General features: G+C 41.2%; 1 protein-coding gene across 11 annotated transcripts in view; it reads right to left on the bottom strand.

Annotated features, from left to right (window-relative positions):
* LOC106964263 (pleckstrin homology domain-containing family A member 7) overlaps positions 1-22,573 on the bottom strand; it is a 147,284-nt gene that overhangs the window by 12,862 nt on the left and 111,849 nt on the right. For 5 of the 11 annotated variants that reach the window (XM_015059665.1, XM_015059669.1, XM_015059673.1 and 2 more), the window contains 17 exons: positions 21,378-21,556; positions 16,530-17,075; positions 15,596-16,151; positions 15,207-15,290; positions 13,714-13,941; positions 11,945-11,998; positions 11,600-11,683; positions 8,949-9,014; positions 7,395-7,475; positions 6,093-6,242; positions 5,060-5,161; positions 4,719-4,830; positions 3,611-3,732; positions 3,327-3,521; positions 3,112-3,208; positions 2,155-2,246; positions 864-1,112 (listed from right to left, as the gene is read on the bottom strand). In XM_015059665.1, coding sequence (XP_014915151.1) covers positions 864-1,112; positions 2,155-2,246; positions 3,112-3,208; positions 3,327-3,521; positions 3,611-3,732; positions 4,719-4,830; positions 5,060-5,161; positions 6,093-6,242; positions 7,395-7,475; positions 8,949-9,014; positions 11,600-11,683; positions 11,945-11,998; positions 13,714-13,941; positions 15,207-15,290; positions 15,596-16,151; positions 16,530-17,075; positions 21,378-21,556 — 2,997 coding nt within the window. The remainder of the gene's footprint in view (positions 1-863; positions 1,113-2,154; positions 2,247-3,111; positions 3,209-3,326; positions 3,522-3,610; positions 3,733-4,718; positions 4,831-5,059; positions 5,162-6,092; positions 6,243-7,394; positions 7,476-8,948; positions 9,015-11,599; positions 11,684-11,944; positions 11,999-13,713; positions 13,942-15,206; positions 15,291-15,595; positions 16,152-16,529; positions 17,076-21,377; positions 21,557-22,573) is intronic. The other 6 variants (XM_015059667.1, XM_015059676.1, XM_015059666.1 and 3 more) reach the window with 5 other exon arrangements.

The raw sequence follows: 22,573 nt of genomic DNA, 5'->3' as shown, positions 1-22,573 counted from the left end.
GAGGAAACTTGGAAATTTCTGAGTTCAGAAAGTCAAAACTTTGCTCGGAAAAACAGACATTTTTGAGATTAATGTCAGAAAATTTTGAGAAAAAAAAAGCCTTGGAAGTTTCCAAGCTTCAAAAGTCAAGAATGTTTGATTTCAAAATTTTAATCTCCAACTTTCTGAGTTTTTACAACAATTTTTTTTGGACTTTTCAAACTCCAGAAATTCCCACGAATTTTTCTAGAAAACTTCCGAGATTAATGTAAAAATTTCTAAGATTTTTTTGGTGAAAATGTACTTGTCCGTTTTTTGTTGTCCATCTACAACGGCCCGAATACGCCGTCGTATGATTTGTGCCACTAGTGTTGCATCTTTCCTCATTATATGTGTGTGTGTATATATATATATATATATATATATATATATATATATATATATATATGGGCTCTCTCTACTTTCTGGTGATTACAATGGAGAAAAGAAGTTAAAGCAATGCTTCTTTCTCTTCTTTATGTTTACATTCAGAGTTGCGTCAGTGAGGTCCCACAGGTGGGTGTCGGGGGGGCAGTGGTATTTTAGCTATCTTAAACCCCTGAAGCTTAAAAAAAAAAAAAAAAAAAAAAAACTAAACGGAGCGGCTCTGTCCGTCGCTGAGTGTTTCCCACACATCGATTTGTCTCCCGGCGTTTATAAAGCGTTAACCAAAGCAAGTCGGCTTGTTAGTGGGAGCTGCTACCAAGGAAGAGCGCTAAGTCGTTAGCATCCCTGTTAGGTTGTTATGTGGCTGGAGGCTGCAGAGTGCTGTAGCAGCACTGAGGGTGGAGCCGGTGCTCCGTGTGTCTGCTGCTGCTGTTGCGCTGCAGGGAGGGGTAACGTACGGAGGGGCTGGAGGGCAGTCGGGATGACGCCGACGACGAGCGCTGAGAGCCTGATGCCACTGGGCCCGCGCCGCCGGAGCGCTCGCCGTGGCTCAGGTTCCTCTTGCGCTCGCGGACCAGCGCCCTCTGGTGGCGCTTCATGCGCTCCAGCTGCTCCTCGGCGGTCATCCGGCCTCGGGTTTGGCTGCTGAGGGGCGGGCCGCCCTCCGTGGGGGACGACAGACGCTCAAAGGCGCTTTTAGGTCGGTCCTGAGGAGACAACGGTGGAGGAGAGAGGGGGCAGGGTGAGAAATGGGAAATCTTCCTAAAAACGTTGAATTTCAAAGTTCCATACTTTAAGACTTAAAGCTGCAGTATGCGACTTCTAAAAAAAATATGTTTTGTTAAAGCTGTCACCATGTTGTAACAGGTGACAGCTAGGTTGTCTCATAGGTTGACAACTAGGTTGTCTCATAATAACCTAGCTGGTTATTATGAGACAAATAACCTGTGAAAAAAATTTAACTCACCTCATTCTCCCAGTGCTAACTGGAAACAACCAATCAGAGGCAGGAGGCGGGCCTTAGTGCTGCCACTCACCCTTTTTGTGGTGCTGCCCTTTTTTTCTCCCCCCTTTGATCTCTATTGCTCTGCAGCTAGCCATGAATGCTAAGGCTAGTTAGCATATCCACCTATGCTGGCGGATAAAATGTTTTCCTGTAAGTTGTTTCTCTGTCACTAGCACATTTAGCAGAGAACATGAGGTAGAGCGACCGTGCTAAGACCCTCCGCCTGTCTCTGATTGGTTGTTTTTAGCTGGTAGCGGTTCGTTTCTTCAGACAGTAACATTAGCTCAGGGAGGAGGTGGAGGCATTTCTAATCCATTTAAACAATAAAAATAATACAATTTCATTCTGTTTGTGTTTTGGTTATTTGCTTGAGTAAAATATTTTTTGGGGGGGCAAATAGGGAACCTAAAGTGACTGCAGCCCAGGGGCCCATATGCTTTTAAATACAGCCCGGCAGATTTCCATCAAATGGCTGAAAGTTAAGGAAACAATCTGTGAAAATTAGGAATTGCATATTTTTTTTAGCAAACTTAGGCAACTTAGTTTGCATGGTTTTAACTCTGTTTTATGTGGTTTTGCCAATCAACCCACCATCTGTAAACTCTTGGCTTTCTAATTGTCAGATCTTCTGCTTTTCCCGTCCAAGTTTTGTCTTAGTTGAGAAATTTTGGAGTGGGTCCACTTCTAACACTGACATAAGTCTGTTCACGTCTTGTTTTCCACATGTGTCGTAACAAACTGACCTTTGGTGCGGCGCTGCCGGGAGCCCTCCTCAAGGTGACGTAGGATGAGATGGAGTTGGACTGGTCCAGCCGAGACGTGGTTCCTAACAAACCTAGTTGACAACGACAGAACCAACAGTCATGGGTTTAGTTCAGCTTTATTTTTAGAAAGTAAAAAAAAAGAAAAAACATGTATAATTGTCCTTCCACTTTGCAGTTATAAGCCACCAATAATCCTCCCTCAAAAAAATAATACTTACATTTTAAAACATTAGACATAAGACTTTTCCTTTAAGGACAATTTGTTCACATGTAGCTGTGTCTTTATAAAAATGAATATCTCCACCACATCGTTTAAAAAAATAATGTTGTACATGTGGGATCGTTTTCAGAAAGGTTTTCATCTACATGAACGCGTACAAATCCGCCCCTGAGTTTTAAACATGCCAAACCCATAGGGGGCAGTGTAGCACAAAGCTAAAACCTGTCAGCCATTAGATTTCTTCTTCCTGTTAGGAGTGAAACATGGCTCCAGGACGTTTAATTGTGTCAACAGATATGTAGGTTGACCAGCTTTTAAATAACATATTTGAATGTAAAGTTAGTAAAACACAAGATGATGCCGACTGGAGTTGTGTTGAAGACTGTAATGTGCGGGACCCTAACTCTCAGTTTTTCCATGTATAGACGCAAACACAAATACAGAGTTTCCTCAAATCTCCTCTTTTTATTTTGAGAGATATTAAACTGAGTTTCCGTTTGGATGAAAGGCAAAAATGCAAAACAATGTATTCATTTTCCCAGATATCCGAGTGTGTTCGGACTAGGCCTAAGAGATGGCCAATACTGTTGAACATTTTCTCTTCCATGTAGACATAACACCTACTTAAACACTCAAAAACATGTCAAAGTGTTGTTTTTCTTGCTTGTAGTGATTAAGACTTTGGGTCGTTTCTGCTCCAAGGTGACTCATGTTACCTTTGCCTGGGTAATACTGGTAGTCGGCTTCAGACGCTGTGATTGGCTGGCTGCTTCCTGGCAGCTCTGGTTCGCTCAGGTATGACCTCAAATCAGTCTGAAACAGAAATCAAAGACGGGCTGAGATGCTAACATTTTTATCACCCTACACAGATTAACTGTATCGTATCTACGTGTAGAAGGCTCCCCACTTCAGGAGAAATGAATGACGATACCTTACAGTCTCCATTGGCAATGTACTGGCCGCCCTCCCTGTCCCGCTTCCTCTCGTCCGACTGGCGTTTGAGCCCTCGCACCGATGTGTGGCGGATGACTGAGGCCTCCTTGGGGAGCGGGGGCACCACGGGGGGCGTCTCCTCGTAGTCATAGAGACGAGGCAGTGGCGGCCTGGGCGGGGCGTCGTCCTCTGCCTGTACGGTGGTCGGATCAGGACGGTTACAGACACGCGGAGGAGGTTTGTGGTGTATTCTGTTTGCAAGGGGCGAGGAAGGACACTCACCCACTTTGGCACGGTGCTGTGAGGCAAAGTGTGGGAGATGGAGCTGCGGGGGGGAGGCTGGACCTCCGTGCCGCCAGAAGGCACCGCCTGGTCCGACACCGAAGGCACTAATCTCCTGTCTGCTGAGGCGTGTCAACACAGAAGGCTGTATGCTTAGACAAAGGTGGGATGAAAATGGCTTTTTTATGCTACGCTAAATTAAAAGAGGCTAATTTCATGTATCATACACCCTCACTTTTCCGCCAGTTTTGCTCAAAAAACCAAATATGACTGGGCAGTGAGACTGACGTGATCGCATACATCTATGTTAGCAAACAATAATTTGTGGTGTGTGCATCTGAATCTCACAGAAGTTTGCTCAATATGTATTAAACTCTAATTTACTGTCACTCCACACTGACTCTCATGCTCCTCAGGTATTGAATGCCAGGAGGGCCAAAAAACGTGCAAAAACATCCGAAAGACATACTTTGCATGTTTCTCACATGCACTTTACGTTTTTAATGCTTAAACAATTGTGTTCACAACTTAAGATGTATGAAAATCAACCACATGACCAGCCAATCACAGACGGTCGGTTTACGTCTTATCAAAGTAATCATCGGATGAAAAATAAGCAATCAGAACCAGAAAATCCAAAAACTGCACCAAGAGGCAGACATTACAAAACAAATCATTAAGATTTAAGAAAAACAAACGTCTACAATTGAATTTGTAGCGTAAAAATATGTACCTAAGCACATCTTCCTTCTTCATAAAATCTAAACAAAAATGGAGTACAGTTCGATCTTAGTGGCTGTAAGATTTCTCTTTTGTCTTTGGCAAAAGACCATGAGCCATATCTCCTGCTATCACATGACTTATGTTTGTTTTGGTTGTATTTACCCAAAATGCCTTACGCTATAGTCTACTTCCTGCTTTTGAAGCAGTGTCTGATCTGCTTGGCTTTCACATAAGCATTCGAACCGCACCAGACTTCCCTTCAACCGAACTAAGACCTAAGTTTCTAGGAGGACCAGAGGACTCAAAGAAAGGAATAGGGCTACACAATATTAGAGAAGCTTTCATTAGTGACCACAATGTCGTCTGCAAACAGACTGATTCTCACCTGGATTCTGAATAGAGTCCACAGTTATCTTGTAGTTGGCTTTGCTGGTGCTAAGACCACCCATGACATCCTCGATCCTCCACAGCTCCCGCTTCAGTTCGGCCTTTTCCTGCTGTATTTCAACACATGCAAACACACACAGAATGTTTTTTTTTTTTACTTATTTCACCTTTTATTTATTTATTTTTTAAAATGTGTGGAAGCTCTGTTTTTGCCATTCAACTGAAGACAGTGTATTGTGGTTTGAACTTTTGTTCATTTTTAAGGTTGTGGAGAAGCAACATTCAGAACTGCTGACATGCTGAGGGTTTTATTTTTTAAAGGGCAGAAGGAAGTCCCACCTGAGACGTGTCGTTGTGGGCCATGTGTGCCTGCAGTGCCAGCCTTAGCAGCTCCACTGATTGCTCCAGTCGGTTGTACTCCTCCCACGCACGCGCCATTTCCTGCAAAAACCCAAACACACACACACACACTCTGAAACCATTTGGTAGCATTTGAAGCAAGATTTGTGTGCACAAACTAAAATATTTCAGTTAAAATATTATTTTTTTTTACCTACTAACATATAAATGTATAAAGGAAATAGGGATGCAACTAAGTTATTTTAGCTACCGACTAATCTATTGATTGTTATGACAAGTAATCGATTAATCAGATAAAACAAATTGGCACATCCTGCAGATTTTTTATTTAAGCTTTTTTACGCAATATTAGAAATGCATTAAAGGATGCAAATGAAAAAATAATTCAATTCCTTTTTTAAATTAGAAAATTATTAATCTAAAATGCAATAACAGCACTTCTTTAGTAAACACTTAATCATTTGTAGTAAAGGCTGAATCTACAGCAAAAAACCCAACATCAACATTAGAAAAGTTCAGGCCTGCTTCACTTCACATCACTTCAGCGTAGGCTGATCTGATGATTGGCTTTTATAATATTTGGATAATAATAAGCACTTAATAGGAGATTATTTTTGCAGAATTTGGACCAGGTGAAACTAAAATTATGACACTTCAGGAGTTTGGGGTAGAACACATTTACAAAGAAGGTTTTTTTTTATACATCTTAAATGTATATGTAAATTTTTTTCGTACGGTTTTGTCTTAATTAATTGCTCTGAGAACATTGTGCTTTCAGAAAATTGCCCAGTGTTGAGTCTGGATACTCCAAGTAACGATTAATTACCAAATTAGATGACGATTAATCCGACTAACAATCATGATTAATCATGATTAATCTCAATTAATCCAACTAATTGCAATTAATCATGATTAATCCGATTAATCGTTTCATCCCTAAAATTGAATATGATCATTTCCACCAAGTCTAGCACTATCAGTCGACGGTGACAGACACAGCAGACATGAATACCGTTGAGACGCGGGAGATCTGGGCCCTGATGGTCACCAGGTCCTCCTGCAGCAGCCTCTGCTGGTAGGCGATCTTGTGGACGTGAGCTGGCTGCTCCTGGTACTGCTCCATCTGCTGGTGAGACACGTCAAGCACTCTCTCCAACTTGTCCTGCAACGGGTGAAAGGTTGGCCAGTGCAAGTTATTTTATCGGTTGTTTTATTCACCAATAAAGCATACAAAACATTACAGACGAGCAAACAGAAGCATTGATCTGCAAAATAACCAATTAGCTAAACCAAAAAGACAAACAACAAAAAAGAACAGCAAAGGAGAGTGGGAGGAAAAAATACTTAAAGTTTTTTAAGTAATCTAAATAATCTAAAGTTGCTGAAAAAGAACAAAGATATCCTGATGGACAAAGATAAATATTTTACTGTTGGACTGATAATATTAATTTATTCAATGAGGCTGATATGATTTAATACTGGTGCAGCCCATGTCTTGTGTCTTGTATAAGCTTTCATAGGGGGACATTTAAATGTCCACTTTCACACTTTACACACATCAGTTCTCAAAAGAAAAGACATTTATTCTGTTTTTGGATAAGTAAAGGCTGATGGAGCAGTTGCCTTCATCTGTAGTCGTCTGCAGCTCATTTTGTTATTTGAAAACATGCAAATAATAAATTATTATAGTTCACATTGTTTAATTAAACAAAAAAGAGAGAAAGTAGAAATAAATCTATAGGAAATATATATATATTTTACATTTCTTTAAAACTAATTTGAGTTGAGGAGAGCATTGTTCTACTAACAGAGGGTTGGATTGAGACATGTTGAGAAGCTGGACTGTGATGAGTTAAAACCGCCTCTAGAGGGCAGCATTTCACCACGAAACATCCCGACTCACGCCAACATCTCACCAGAACGTCACTTATTCCATCTCCTCAGACTAATTTATGGCATTTAATAATAAAAACCAAATAAAGTTTGATGATTCTTGGACATTGGTGCTGCTTTCCTTCCTTTTACCAGAAAAAAAAAATTATCTAGGGGTGCTGTTGTGGCGGAGGGGTTAAGCATAACCCACATAAGGAGGCCTTAGTCCTTCCTGTTGCAGGTTTGATTCCCAGCCTGGTGACCTTTGCCACATGTCTTCTCTCTCTCATTACCCACTTTCCTGTCAATTCACTATCAAATAAAGGCCACTAAAGCCGAAACAACCTTAAAAAATCATTATTTAGAGAAAAAAAACCTCTACTTTCTTCTATATTTTTTTTTACCAGCGTAATCGTGGGGTTGCGTTCCAGAGATGGGTTACCTTGTCGTTCTTCAGGGAGCTGATCCTCACCTCCAGCTCCTTCAGAATCTTGTCCTGCTCACATAACCGACTCAACTTCACCTGCAGGGGGAGAAGCAGAGCTGGGTGGGCATGCGGTGTTTACCCAGATTAAGTCACTCTCAAGGGCTAATCAGAGTGTCTGCGCGTCGACCTCTGATAATGAAGTGGCCCTCTTACTTAATTAAAGCCGTGTGTCTGCAGCTGCGCTGACTGCATACAGAACAGAGGGTCAGGGCGTCAACGGTGATCCGCAAGAGCCGCTTTTAATGGGTGAAATGGGTGGATTAGTGAATATTTACTGCGTCGTAACTCCACCTGTCTGGTGCAGGTGTGTTAGAAATGTTCACTTTACAAGAACCGGCTCAAACAAACCATCTTCTGATGGAAGTTTTAATGCAGCTAAACAATAAACGCTATCTTCAACTGAGCTTGATCTGAGGTCACGTCATCAATCTGACACATTGTCACGTGGTCTCCATGGTGACCCCCGTTCTTGGGGTATAGTTGTATAATGGGAATTCTTTCATGTGAACTTTCATAAACAGTGTAAGTAAGGTTTGGGAAATTGTTTGGATTATCCGAGTCAAAGATGAATAGAGTCCTCTTCATGTTGCTTATGAACAAATACATTCCTTTTTTTAAAATCAGAAAATAAAAACCAATTAGAATTCTTTTAGATCATTTGTAGGAAAGGATGCATCTGCAACATGCGAAAAACTCTTTCTGCTTGACCGAACATCAGTAAAGTAGAGGGAAAATCTGTTGAATATTTTTAGCTTGAATAAATAATTTAACATAAAAAAACATAAATTTCTTAAAATATTGAACATTTCTAAAATAAATCATCTTAAGTAGGTTTAGTGAGGACAGCTGTACTGCCTTTCGTTACTTCTGACTCTGAGTGAACTGAGTTGTTTTCAACAGCTTTCAATCTCCGCTTGTTTATGGGCAGCAGAGGAAGGAGGGCAAAGTGCTGCGTTTACTGCTTTTTAGAAAAAGACCACGATGTAAACAAAACCATCATTTCAAGGCACTGTCCTTGTTCTCTATCAAAGAGGTTAGATTTTTTTTTACCAGAAGCCCTCTGTTGAATATCAGACCTGTTATTTTAATGTTTTATTAGACTTACAGACACATCACATTAAATCACTTTACTTAGTTACCTTCTAATGTCTAATCAGAAGTATTCATAGCTCCAATAAATAATTAATCTGCAAATTCTATGTTTTAACCTCTTTTTAAATTCACAAAGACATCAGTCCTTTGATTCAGTTCCACAGTTTAGATCCAGAAGGTCGGTAGGAATTCACAGCAGAGATTTCTAACAAGGCTGGGCTTTAAATAACTGTAAAAACCACAAGGAAGGAAGGAAAGAAGGAAGGAAGAAGAGAAAATAAATTCTGCTCTAATTCTATTGGAAATCCATAAATGTTGGTGGAGAAATTCAATAAACTGACAACTTGTCTAAAGAGGATTTCAATCAGATTATTTATGCGGTTAAAATGGCTCCAGCGTATGGATCGTCATACTCACATCCACATCGCTTTCTGCAACCTTGACAGGCTTCCCCGCCTCCTTCAGCACCTGACTTCCAGCTACCTGCAACATTTCAACGTAAACAGACCCAGATGTTAGCTGTTTGTTGAGGCGAGGCGTCTGGCTCCTCGCTACATTAGCGCCGAGACAAAGGGAAGCGCAGAACACTGGGAGCAGCTGTAGACTACCACAAGCCAGGGGAAGACTGTCGTTGACATTCACTTGTCCTTGTGAACATGAACAAGGTGAGCGACGTCTGGTCATGAACAACATGGTGGCTATGGACACTTTGAAGCTCTGCACAAAATTCACTTGCCTGTAAAACCTTTGTTGCCTTCAGATTATTCATCCGTCTAACAGGAGAACGTTTGAGAACACAGGTGAGGGCTCATTTAAAGGGACAGGTTGGATTTCTGAAGTGAGGCTCTGTTGAAAGCTTTTGAGCAGTTAATAATGACAGGCCTCCGCTGATGCTTCTTTTAGAGGGGAAAATGAAAGACGCAGCAGATAAGTGCATCATCAGCAAATTAAATGCAATTAACACTTTTTTTGTTATCGATTAATCGATTATTTGGACGATTAATCGGTTTAAAAATTTGACATATTCTGCAGATTTTTCAACGTAACCACTCAAAAGCCTTTTCTATACAAAATCAGAAATACATTAAAATATGAAAATAAAGATATAATTAATTTTTTAAATAAGAAAATAGACATTTTATTATCTAAATTTTAACAACAGCATTTCTTTAGCATACACTGGACCATCAGTGCCTCTGCTGCTAAAGAAATCCTTCTAACATCAACATGTGAAAAACTCAACCCTTTCTGATTAACTTAATGTCACAATTAATAATTGGACAGCAAAAGGTGTTAAATTCTTTATTATTTTACAGCATTTGAAACAAGTGAAGCTAAAACCATGCCACTAGAGGTATTTATGTTGAACATATTCACAAAGCTTTTCTTTAGTTTAAATGCAAAATGTTTATATTTTGTACATTTTTGGCTTAATTACTGCTCTTAATATGTTGTTCTTTCAACAATTTGTCTTTTTTTGTATACTCCAGTTAGCGATTAATCGATTATTAAATTAGTTGAGGATTATTTCAATAATCGATTCATCACGATTAATCCAATTAATCATTTCAGCCCGACTATTAAAGCAGGAAGTTGGGGCGATTGTTGTGGTACAGCAAACAGGAGGGTGTTATTAAAATGCCAAGAAGAAGGCATCTGCGACGTCCTGCAACTGTGGCTGTCCATCAATCTGGGAGCGGTTTTAAGGCCATTTCCAAACAATCTGAAACCCAATATTTTACAAAGGGAAAAAACTATTTACAAACGGAAAACATTTAAGACAGCTGCCAATCTTTTCCGGAGTGGAGGTGTCAGTGGACTCAGGCCAGTGTCAGATGGGGTAATGGCCAGGAAAACTGCAAGAAACTTGAAACTACAGGTCTCAAATATAATATGAAGTTTGAAGAAAAAAAAAATCGGAACAAGTTTAACTTGTTTGCAAGGGTTGTCTGGAGAAGGCATCGCCTCTTTGAACATAATGTAGTAGGGCTACAAATGATTATTTTATTAATTGATTATTTTATTGATTTATTCTGACGATTAATTGATTAATTGGGTAAAAAAGTTGGCACATTCTGCTGATGTTTCACTTACCATCTAAGTGACTTTTATGCAATATTAGAAATGCATAACAAAATGCAAATAAATATAGAATTCAATTCCCTTTTTAACATAAAATAAACAGTTTTTTTATGTGACACTAAAGCATCGTTCCTTTAGTGAACGTTTGATCATGTGTAGCAAATGATGCAGCAATGTGAAGATCCTCGCTCTTTCCACTCAACTTGTCAATACAGCGCTATTTTTTCAATTAATAATTGGATAGCAAAATTATTTAAGAGTTTGTGTAACATTCTAGAAAACTACTACATTATTTAGCGGAAGTACACTCACTTCTTGTTGGTTTTCTGCTCAAAATAAAAGCAATTTTTTTGCTACTTACTGTTATGGCAATGTAAACATCTTCACGTAAGTGCAAGTAAGATAGTAACAGCTCGTAACCTCTCAACAGAACCACACATTAAAAAAGAAATTGAACCTACTTGTAAATATCAGTTTTAACAATTAGGTTATTGCCAAAAATCAATGACAGATCCATTTTTATTTAGTCGAGGATTAAAACAATGTGTGAGGGAGGTGCAGTGTTTCAGAGGCGATGGTAGAAGCAGCTGGCTTTTCAACCACCGGGTCACAGCCACAGCCACAACACATGCACTGCCGAGCCATCCCATGCCCAGTACTCAACAGCCTGGCCAACATCGCCACACAGTGGAGGGGAGGTATGGAGTCACGATGCTGTCTGAGCTGTGAATGCAGCGCTGCAAAGCGATGGGATGGTCTTACTATAGAGCACAACACAGAAACCTCCCTGCTCTCGCCACGGCACAAACATGCACAAGCAGAGACACACACACACACACACACACACACACACACACACACACACACACACACACACACACACACACACACACACACACACACACACACACACACATACACACACGCTACGTTGGAGAACATTTAGCGGACACAGAGACACGTAGCTACATACAAATAGAGCTTACGTTCATTAAAGGCCTGAGTGGCCCAGCAGTGCAGTGCAGTAGTAAACTGTGAACTGCGAGGATCAGCGGCTCTAGAGCTCTGATCTGGGAGTCAGAAATCACAGAGACACAAGAGCCGCAGTCACAACATGGCGGCCGCTTCTAACAGCAGGTCAAGCGATTGGGAGGAACACCACTCTTAAATAATCTGGAGCTACAGATGGAATGTTTTGGGTCAACCGTTCAGGGTCGGGCGTAGAACAGAAGGGTGCAGTCAGTAACAGAGACCGGCGTGTTAGTCTGAGTGTGAGGCTTTTCAAATCAGAGAAAATACAACAGACTGAACTGTGCAATTTGTTTTCTCACCTTTAGGTCCAGATATTCCAGGTCCTTCTTCAGCTGCATGTACGTGTCATCGGCCTGGAGGGTGAAAACCATCCGATTCAGAAACAAACCCAACAATGTGCAGTCTCACTCTTCTACAGAAGCATCAACTAGAGGTGCACCGACTGCAGTTTTCAGGCCGATCGCCAGCCTTCTTTCACAAGAAGGGACAGTGACTGATTTTCATATCTGTGCGGAAGTAAACAGATCGCCCAAAATGAATGAAATCGATCGGTGCACCCCGAGCATCAACCACAGACTTCCTGATGACATGCAGAATGACAAAGTTGCACCCACACTGAAAAACGTCTTACACTCGTTTTGATTTGAGATCCAGTTAAACACGCTGTCCACAACAGATAAAAAAAAGAGCAACCAGCTCCGTCAGAAGGAGCCGTGAACTCATCTCACAGACAGGCAACATCAAAACAAGCTTCATGACGAGGACCGAAAGGAACGCCACGCAGCACCAAGACACGTAATCAGGACCGGCCAAACGGCTCGCTTGAAGCATGGGATGGCTTTGTGGACGTCAAAGGGATCGCAACACATCATGCTACAGACGACATCGGTAGAAGCACGATATGAAGACGGATCAGCCAAAGAGCAGCAGATGGTAAAGAGGTGGATGGGTCTCTGCAGCCAGACCAGCGCTCTGTGAGGAGGGGAGTGATCTGGTAGAGGCTGCCACTGCTTAAAGTAGGCTGCTGCTTGGTCATGTAGTCCAGGTATAGACGGCATTCTTTATTGATGTTACACAGTGACTGGCAAAAAATGTTATGTTACCACCAGTGGTGGCCATCGCTAGTTAAACAGTTAGTTGTGCTAACCTTAAATCACTAATCATAAACGGTAGGTCCGCTAATGCTAAAGTGCTACACCGACATGGTATTTGGTGGAAGCTAATGCTAAAGCACCAATATTAGCAACAAGTTAGCTGTGGTGTAATGCTTAAGTGCTTTATCTACACAGTGTTTAGTAGAAGCTAATGCTAAATCGCTAGTATTAGCAGCAATATGCTGTAGAGTTGGTGTAATATCTAAGCACTACACCAACACGGTATTTAGTGAAAGCTAATGCTAAAGCGCTAACTTCAATTCAAAATATATCAGACCTGTAGACCTGAAGAGAAAACAAAACTGCTGAGTAAACAGTCTTCACCAACTTCAAAATAAGAGGTGAATATAAATGGCTAACAGCTCGAACAATTCCTACGAGACGAGAACCAAAACTTCAACAAAGATGTTGAACTTTATTCACCCGAAATGTTACAAAACAACCAAGTAAATTACCGCTTTAGAGTTTATCCGGAAAATTTATTTTAGGGGAAGCTAAGTGTGCTAAATGTTTTCAAAGTTAGCAAAAGCGTGAAACAGAAAATTAGCTCTGCCCTTAGCGCATTAGCGGAAGTGTTCCCACCACAAAGATTGACACATTTTATTAGGATTTTATGTAAAACAACAGCAAAAAGTAGTAATTTCAAACTGGATTTCATTTACTTTGTGGTGTTTCTACCAGCTTTAGACATTTACAGATGTAAAGCTTTGTCAATACAATAAAATTAAAATATTATAATGAATAAAATCTGATGATGTATGTTGCAAAAAAAGTAACAAATTGTCAAAGGTCAAAGTTCTTTCTTTTATATGTATAATTTTAATGTTAGAAAACCTCTAGTGAAGATTTAGTGGCAGCCTCTACCAGCTCCTGGTAACATGAGGGAGGAGTAGCCATGCCTCTCGGGGCCCCACCTGGACGCTGCAGGGGCCGACATCTCCGAGGTGCGACTCAGGAGACGCGGTGGCGCTGAGGAGGAGGGGGCTGTCGCTAGCGGCGACAGTGGTGAGGAGGCGGTTTTGGTGGCAGGACTCTCTGGGAGCGCTCAGCCGCTGGATCTGAGCTAAGGTCTGCTGACGCACAGCGGCCATCTTGGCCTGGTGGCGGCGCAGCTGAATGAGGAGCAGAGTGAGCTCCTCCGGCTGTCAGGAGGCACCGCAAGATATTCAGTCTGGCAGCTCTCAACACTGACCTCACATGCTGAACAAAAACCCACTCAGCTCTTCAATACCTTCACTGTCACTGCGCTACAACGCAAAAACACAAAATCTTACCAAGTGTTTTTGGTCTAGATTCTACTGCAAATGTCACGTTAAAATGTCTTATTACAATGGCAGCTTGTTTCTCTAATAACTATTACTTTTTCATCAATATTGAGGAATTATTAAAACAAGCTTGTATATCTGGCTGAAAAGTTACTTGTTTATTTCTTGAATATGTACAAAAAAATACAGCATGAAGCTTAACGTAAAAGCTTTTGTTTTACAAATTCAAGGAAGTTGGTAGAAGTATAAACTTATCAAAATTCCCCCTCCTTAACCATCTACATTAACATATAATTCATACATGTAACAACTAAACCAGTATCTAATAGTAAACGCATCAATATAGCATCTAATTTTAAACATAGCAGATGAACAATGACTATTCCTTTAAATTTCACCAAAAAACAAAACTAACATTAATAACAAAAACACCAGCAACAATTCACTAATAATATTATATATTATATCCAGCAATAACCATATATTTATCTGATAATTTGAACTGTTTGGTCTAAGTTCAATATTGAATGATTCAAGTTTTTTCTAGTAGATCTGAATTTGCATATTTTAAACTGTAATATAGATGTATGTAATGTCTACATTACCTTCTTTAACTTATAAATATGCTCTTTAGTCTTAAACAATTGTTGAATGTTTTCCAAAAATTGCTTGTTTTTGGCTTTGTGTCATTTCACCAGGTCAAAAAACTCATAATTTGGATTTCACAAATAAGGTGTTAATGCTTTCTAAATGTCCCACCTTATGGATTATTGCTATTGCTCTTTCTTAATAGTTAGCATCTTATTTCAAGCGCGCCAAGATATTTGCAGTAGAAACTGGACCAAAAATACTTAGTAAGATGTTGGGTTTTTGCAGTGCAATGTGTTGTGTGACTCTTCGCTGATCTGGACAAGCAGAACTGCAGCTTAATTAAAGATTAAAGAGGCTGAAACAAAAATCTGCTACACATAAAGTGGACTTCACAGTTCTCTGATCAACAACCAACTGACCAGGAAATGAATCCACAAACGGTCGCTAAAACCCTCCGCTGGCAGAACCGAGGAGCTCCACAAAGCAGAGCCTGAAATCTTAAAGGTTTTGGCATCGTGTGCATCAGAAGTGAATGCAGTTATTAAACGTACCGTCTTGCCATGAAGGCTGGGAGCGCTGACTGTGTGAGTGATGTAGCCAGTTGGAGGCATCGAGCGTCTCTCAATAGTGGCAGCCTGCAACACAGACATCCGTGTTGGTCTGGGTGAGCTGGAGCTACAGACTCAGAATAGATACTGTTACAGTCAGGTTTAATTGCAGTATGTAACGTCTATATTAATATTATACTTTTATATAAATTTATATTCCAAGGAATAGTTGGATTTCACTGTTCTAAAGCTGTGACATTTTCTTCTAGGACACATGAAAACAGAATCGAACACTTCTGAACCACTGCTGACCGTCTTATTGGAGGATAAACTCATAAAAATGCAGTAATGTAGAAGAAGGTTGTTCTGATTCTGTTGAGTATTATTCTTACCTTCAGCATCTGAGACTTGCTCCTGCGGGGGGACACGGTGAAGGGGACGTTCAGCAGGGGCCCGTCCCCAGCGGGCCTTACGGTCACCCGTTCGGCGGGAGTGTGCGGCCTTCGGTTGGGGGACAGCGTCCTGCTAGTGCCTGGCGGAGGTCCCGGTGGCGGGATGTCTGCGGCCGACGGCGGCACCGACACGCAGCGAGGAGACCCCTCCGACCTGCGCAATGAGGAGGAGGGCGGCACGGTGGACGGAGGGCGGGGCCCGAACGGGTAATCCGGGGCCGGGGTGTAGATCGGCGCCGTGGGGCTGCCGTGGCGGAACTGCTGGCGCTGCTGCCACTCGTACAGCTGCAGCACGGTGTTGGACCCCGGGCCCCCCTGGTCTGGGGTGAGGCGGAAGTGACTCAGGCGGTCCTGGGCGTACTTGTACTCGCCGAGTCGACCCGACGGGGGGCTGTGGCGCGGAGTTTTTGGCAAAGTCTGAAAGGCATCCATGGAGGTGTACTTGTGCTGCGTGGGCGGCGTCCGACGGGGAAGGGTGTTTTCTCTGGAGGGAGGGCTGTTGAAGAAGAATACGACGGAAATCAACACAATAATTACCATTACGAGAATCTCTGAATCTCTAGTGTCTTTCAAGACACCCAGGAACAATTTATAACATAAAGTGAAAATAAAAGCAATGTAAATAAAAAGTTAGACTGGAAAGGCTGTAAGCTTTGAGTTGTGATCTGAAAGTTAGAAGAGTCAGTAGCTGCATTTCTACGACAAACGTGCACGGATGGTATCAAAGGCTGGTAGCAAGGACCCAGAGGGAAGATGTTCATCACCAGATCATCAAGAGTGAAGTTCCATTTCAAAGAAGCAACATTTTTTACAGCTGAAAATCAAGTGACTAAAATCAGAAAGTTTTTATGCAAAGTGAACAATATTGACCTACCCCCTTTGCTCAGTCTTCTGAACTTTGACCCACTGCTCCACCTGCTCCAGAGTGTTTCTCCTCTGCAGATGCTTGAATGTGTCGGAGGCTGCCGGCTCCGGCGCTCTCTGGTACGTCCCCGCCGCGATGCCGTTGGGCTCCAGGATGGGGCTGGGCGTGGACACCAGGCCATTCCTCGTGCAAAGGCTGGAGGGCAACGTCGAGGCAGAGCGGGACGGAGCGCGGGACGTCACCCTGGACACGGGAGCAGAGGCGGACGCGCGGTCCGACAGCGGGAGGGCGGAGGCGGCTGGCGGTCTGGATGTAAGGGGGCTCTGTTTGTCCGTCTCCAAAGAGGCGGTCCCCGCGTGGCGGTCCAGGGTGACGTTGCCGGCGTCCTGGTGAAAGCTGTAGAGCTCCTCTGTGTTACGATGGATGGGCTCCAGCAGAACTTCGTGGACGATTGCTTTTGTGGTCTCAGAGTCTACGGTCTTCATCTTCTGGTGATTCACGTGGTTTGTCTGCGGGACAGCTTGTTGCAACAACGAGGTGACTTGGTCAACGGGTCTGGAGAGAAGGAGACCCACGGACAGGGAATGTTAAATAATTCAATGAAACTCTAAAAAAATACCCAAAGCTCAGAGGTTTGATGATATGTCAAACTGAAATAAGAAGTATTGGCGTTAGCGTCGGCGATATGGGCTCTGTATTTCCATGGTATCACACACCTTTATGACGCAGATTTTCAAAGTTTGAGATATTGCTGCATAATCTACAGATGCTTTAAAATTCTCTACAAACTTCTCCCTGACCCGTCTGCTGCTATCCATGGTTTTCATGTAGTTTGATGATTCTTTTTTTGCCATCAAATCACTGATTTTGTGACACTACTTTAGAAATATATTGTTTCCTCATCAAAATACGTAGAAATCTGGAATCTACATATCAAAGAAAAAAAGATGAGCAAAATGACACCAAACATTTCTTTAAATTCTTTAATAGTTTTGATTGTTGAGACTCGCCACAGACCATAACCTGTTCAGTATCAAGTTATTGATATTAATAAGGTTCAGGCCGCAGAAGTAAGAAACACTGCCTCCTGCAGGTGGGAGTCGGTGAGTTGCACTCAATGTTTTTGTTGACAACTTTTGCAGAAAATTTGCAATAAACTCATAAGTCTGCAAAAGCAACAAAAACTGCAGGATTCTGTTGGATTTGCATGAATTTTCGTGAACATATATTCTTTTTAAATATAATTTCTTTAGGGGTGTTGGAATAAAGGTGCATAAAGTCAAACACACATCATACTTTTCAGATTTTTGCTTGGAAACGTGTTCATAATTTTGCTTCAGATTCTTTTGGTCTGTTTACAGTTTTGGTTAACATGTGGAAGAGTTGAAGGGGCATGAATACTTGCAGCAAGGTGCCGCTAGTGATAAAAACAAAAAAAACTAAAGATATTCTCTGGCTAATTTGCTCAAAAAAAGTCATTTATACCTAATTGCTCACTAAATAATAAGCTCATTAAAGTCATTTGATCTCCAGAACATCGTATTCCCATGTTCTGAGAGTTTAGATCTTTGTTCTTTTGTCCTGAACAGAATCTAAAGTAGATGGCTGTCACATAAAAGAGAAATTTTAAGCCTCATCTTCTACTTTAAGGACAGAACTAAATACACTGTGCAGATCTTTTTTTTATTTCTTTCTTTTTACTTTTTTTTAAAGCATCGCAGCTGACAAGCAAAGCCTTAAAGGCAGAAGCTGATTTGAAACTCATTAATTAAGTCCAACGTGAAAAAGCCTTGCAAAATATTCAGGTTTCTGTCATGAAAGAAAAACCTTGCATAATAATAGGAAAGCCTATGGTGCCAAGATTCTCCTTCCCGGCAGCTACTATCTAAAAATAATTCAGTAAAACGGGCACACTGGCGACTGCTTTGACCCCATTTGATGCTAGTTTCAAAGTACTTTTGGTACTCCCTTTGCATCCTGTCAATACTCATGAAAAATAAACGCTACAACCGAAAATTTTAACAACAACAAAGTGCAATGTGCCAGGCGGTTTTAGTGCTGCTGTCACGGCTTCCGCAGGCAAACAAACCGGAAAGGAGGGGAGCTTTAGCAGAAAGTTCAGAGAACTCCCGGTTGGAAGCTGTCGGAGGCTCAGTTTTCTTTCTGTCATTCAGAAGCAGGCAGCGGTGCGTTGTGGGATTTCCTCTCGTAAGAACGGCGTAATGAGAAAGGACGGGAGTGTGTGAGGGAGGGGGCGTTGGGCAGCGTCTGAGCCTGCCAGTGAGGGACCGCACGTATTTGATCTGCGCTACCTCCCATCGTCAACGCATTAATAACACATGAAGGGAGCCGCCGATGGTTCAAAAACGCCGTCGTCTGAACGTGATGTCTCAAAGCACAAAAACAAACACGCTGCGCACGGAGCGGACGCTCAAGCAACCCAGAGCAGTCGGCCAGAGAGAGAAACCAAGATGTCATACATGTTATCAAAGGCTGATGAACACGGCGATCTCCGATATTCATTTCGATGGGAGGCTGAATACTTAAAGGGAAGTGGTGAGTTTAAAGGCAGACAGAAGCATAAAGTCAAATAGATCAGAGAATAGACTTTAAAATGTTAGTTTATAAATCACTTAATGTTCTTAGCACCAGAACACATTACAGACCTAGTTTATAGCTGCGATAACTGAAGCTGCATGATGTTTCTTGATTGTTTTGCTTTAGGTCCAGAGGTAATATGGACCTAAAGGGTTGTTTGTACACCATTAACAATGACGGTAAAGATGAATTAAGCTAGGTTTATAGTTGACGCATTAAACTGCGTGCAAGGTGATGCGCACCGATTGCATCATCCCTGCAGCTGCCTCACATGCCATTTTGTCCAGATTATGACGCCTGCTCATGGACCTCCACATTTTTGAACTTTTAACATTTTTCAACACAAAAGCGCTGTGGTAGAAACCTTGAGTTGTTACTTATTAGAACCCGAGCTAGTGGGAACATGTAGATATTAAATAAGAGGGGCCCCAGGATTGAACCTTGGGGAACCCCACATGTGACAGCTGTCCACTCTGAGTAGAAGTTAGTGATTGTCAGTTTTTATGCTCCACAAACCTGGAACAAACTTTCAGAAAACTCCAAAACAGCCGAAACACTGAACTCCGTTAAATCAAGGCTAACACTCCACGTGTTTAGAGTTGCTTTTGATTAATAATAACTGGAACATTAATGAATATGTTTGATGATTATTTTTGATGATTTTAATGATGGCATTTGACAAAATGTAATGTTTGGTGCTTGGTGCTGTATTATATTTTTATGGTGTAACAAACTTTGAACTGTGTTGTTGCTAAATGTGCTAAAGAATACATAAACTTGACAAACTCAAAGAGCCACAGTATAAATAACTGTGGTAGGTAACTATCACATCCTTTATTGTTATCAGGGGAAAAATATTAGATTTATCATCATAAATTCATGTTTTCAAACTCCAAATATTTAGTGGATCAGTTGCACTAATTAATTTGGCAGACAAACTGTGTTATGTGGCCCATCGTTAATGAGCATATCTTGATTTTTGGAGCAGTGTTTCTGTGTGTGAACCTCTGGCTTTATGCTGTGGCAGATGTCACCATAAAGACTCATGAATTTTTAATGCATTCATCACTTTCATCATTATTATGACAAAAACCACTAAATATTGTGATAAATGTTTATATCTTTTATTCCCAACATTAAAACAAAATAAAAAAATAAAAAAACTGTCCAAAAAATAGTTTAATTGATTGTGATAATAACAGCGCAGTATTCCCTCATCAGAAGCAAAACCAGGGGAGTCAAGAAAAAACAAACCTTGGAATTCTGGAAAAATTATTTTAAATTTTGGTAAAAATAAAAATAAGTCTGATAGGGGTCAAGGTTTCAGCCCCTGCTGAAAGCAAATACTCACATCTTTCACATTGGGTTACGATGATTTCTGGATACATGTACAATTTATATTAGTTACTTTGATGTCAGTGTTTAGTTTGTAAAGAAAAGCACTATATAACACAATAGCACAATATATGAAGTATTTGAGTTCATATAGTTAATATGTCATAATAAAGAGGGATTTACTCATAGTAAGTTTTTTGTGACCTTTGACCTTTCTTAGAATTCAAAATTGACAGTCTGAGTAAGAGGATATTGCTGATAACGGTGGTCCTACAAAACAGTGTGTTTTTAAAGTAGAGGACCACCAGGGGGCGCTAGGAGAGCCTCAGAAAGCTAAAGGGAAGATGAGAAAAAAATCAAATCTAATCATTTTTAATTAAACACAAATTTGATCAAAAATCTAGTCTGTTTTTCCAATCATTATTACAAAATGTAAATAATTTCTTGAAATGTTATTTGCCATGCTAATTTTTCTGATTTTTAAGCTGCTTTGCTCTTCAACCAACTGTAGCTAGCATAGCTAGCAAATGCAAAATGGTGCAAAACGTTTCTGACTAGAAAGAGACATCATGGCCAACTTAGATCAGAAGGTATGAGAAGATTATGCTTAACAAATGCAATAATTATTCAATAGTGAATAAAATTGAAAAAAAAAAAAAACATTGAAAGTTGATGTTTTTCTACATATTTTGTAGAACTCTGTGTTGGTTTTCGAAGTGGGTCCTCGGACAGAAGCTGATTGATGCTGTTTGGGGGAGTCATGGAAACGTTTTTGAATCTCTGCTAAAAGCTATATATGGTGTTGACATAAATGAATATCTTCTCTTTGCCATATACGTTAATACCAAAGTAGAAACGGATCTCATGTGAGAACCAAACTCCTCTGGCAATGCGTGCTGTAAGGTTTCGGGTGTGAGGGCTTACCTGAGGCTGTCGGGGTGGTTCTGCATCAGCGATGCCTGGTTCATGGCCTTCAGCCAGGTGCTCATGTCCTCCTGGGTGTCAGTGCTGAAGTAATACGTCCGCATGCCAGTGTGCTCTGCCTGTGAGCCAATCACAGAGCTCTGCTTGTAAATGTATGAACGCATACCGGTGTGGCTAGCCTAGAGGAAAAGAGCAGAGGCCAGGTCAGATTGGCTGCAGGAAAACAGAGGTCATCTGGACAACAGTGCATGGGGTCGAAGAGAGAGGGCAGCATGCTGTCCCATGGCGGGGTGGGGAGAAAACATCAATGGCGACGCAGGCACTGACCAATGCAGAGAGGGAGAAATCACACAGTACGGTGGCACAGACATAAATATCAGGCACTTGGGTTCAACAACGGCCACAACCTTCACCAGCATAAGGAAGGATACATTGATATGATGGGAAATGGGAAATAATGAAGGCTTAACACAAATTATCCTTTTAAATTGTTTACCTTGAGGTCTTTTCACTTAGACACCTACTTTACAGATGTAAAAGCTGCTACAGCGTTGGATCATGAGATGCCTGGAAGACGTCTTTTAGAATAACTAATGACATGAACAACGATAGCTCCTAAAAGAGAAAAGAGACTGCATTTCTTGTAGTTTAATGAACCAACAAGAAGAACAAAAAGGGTAGAGAGACCACAAGCTTCGTGGTGGTGTTAAAGACACCAAGGTGTTCTTGTGTTCGGCTCATTGTGAGATGGAGGAAAGACCTTCGTTTGCCTTCCTACCGGGAGGAAAAGGTCTGCCCTCGTCTCAAGACGTTTGGAGCCTCAGCTGCTGTGTTTCAAAAGGGGAAAAGTGTAGAAAGAGTGATTTGCTGTTTTAGTTTTCTCCAGACCTAATGTTTTGTATCTAATTACAAAGTTACATTTTTGGTCTCGTCTGACAGTAAGACCTCATTCCCACATTTAAGAACCTCTACTAACTTCTGTTCAACATTAGCTTCACTTCTCCACTGACTTTAGATTTGTGCAATAATTGTTGAATTGAGAGACTCTCCCTCCTGACGTGGATGTCTGGAGTGCCAATGAATTCACCATGTACGGAGGCCCAGATAGGTCAACAAAATGCAAAAGTCACAAGAAAAACAATAAAGGCCAACATAACAGCAAAAAGTTTCAACGCAACAAAAAGTTACAACACAAC

Source organism: Poecilia latipinna, unplaced genomic scaffold, assembly GCF_001443285.1.
Source record: "Poecilia latipinna isolate Pla-1442-1.1 unplaced genomic scaffold, P_latipinna-1.0 Scaffold1648, whole genome shotgun sequence".
Classification (NCBI taxonomy): domain Eukaryota; kingdom Metazoa; phylum Chordata; class Actinopteri; order Cyprinodontiformes; family Poeciliidae; genus Poecilia; species Poecilia latipinna.
The sequence above is the reverse complement of the archived record's forward strand: the minus strand, read 5'-3'. Positions and strand labels throughout refer to the sequence as shown.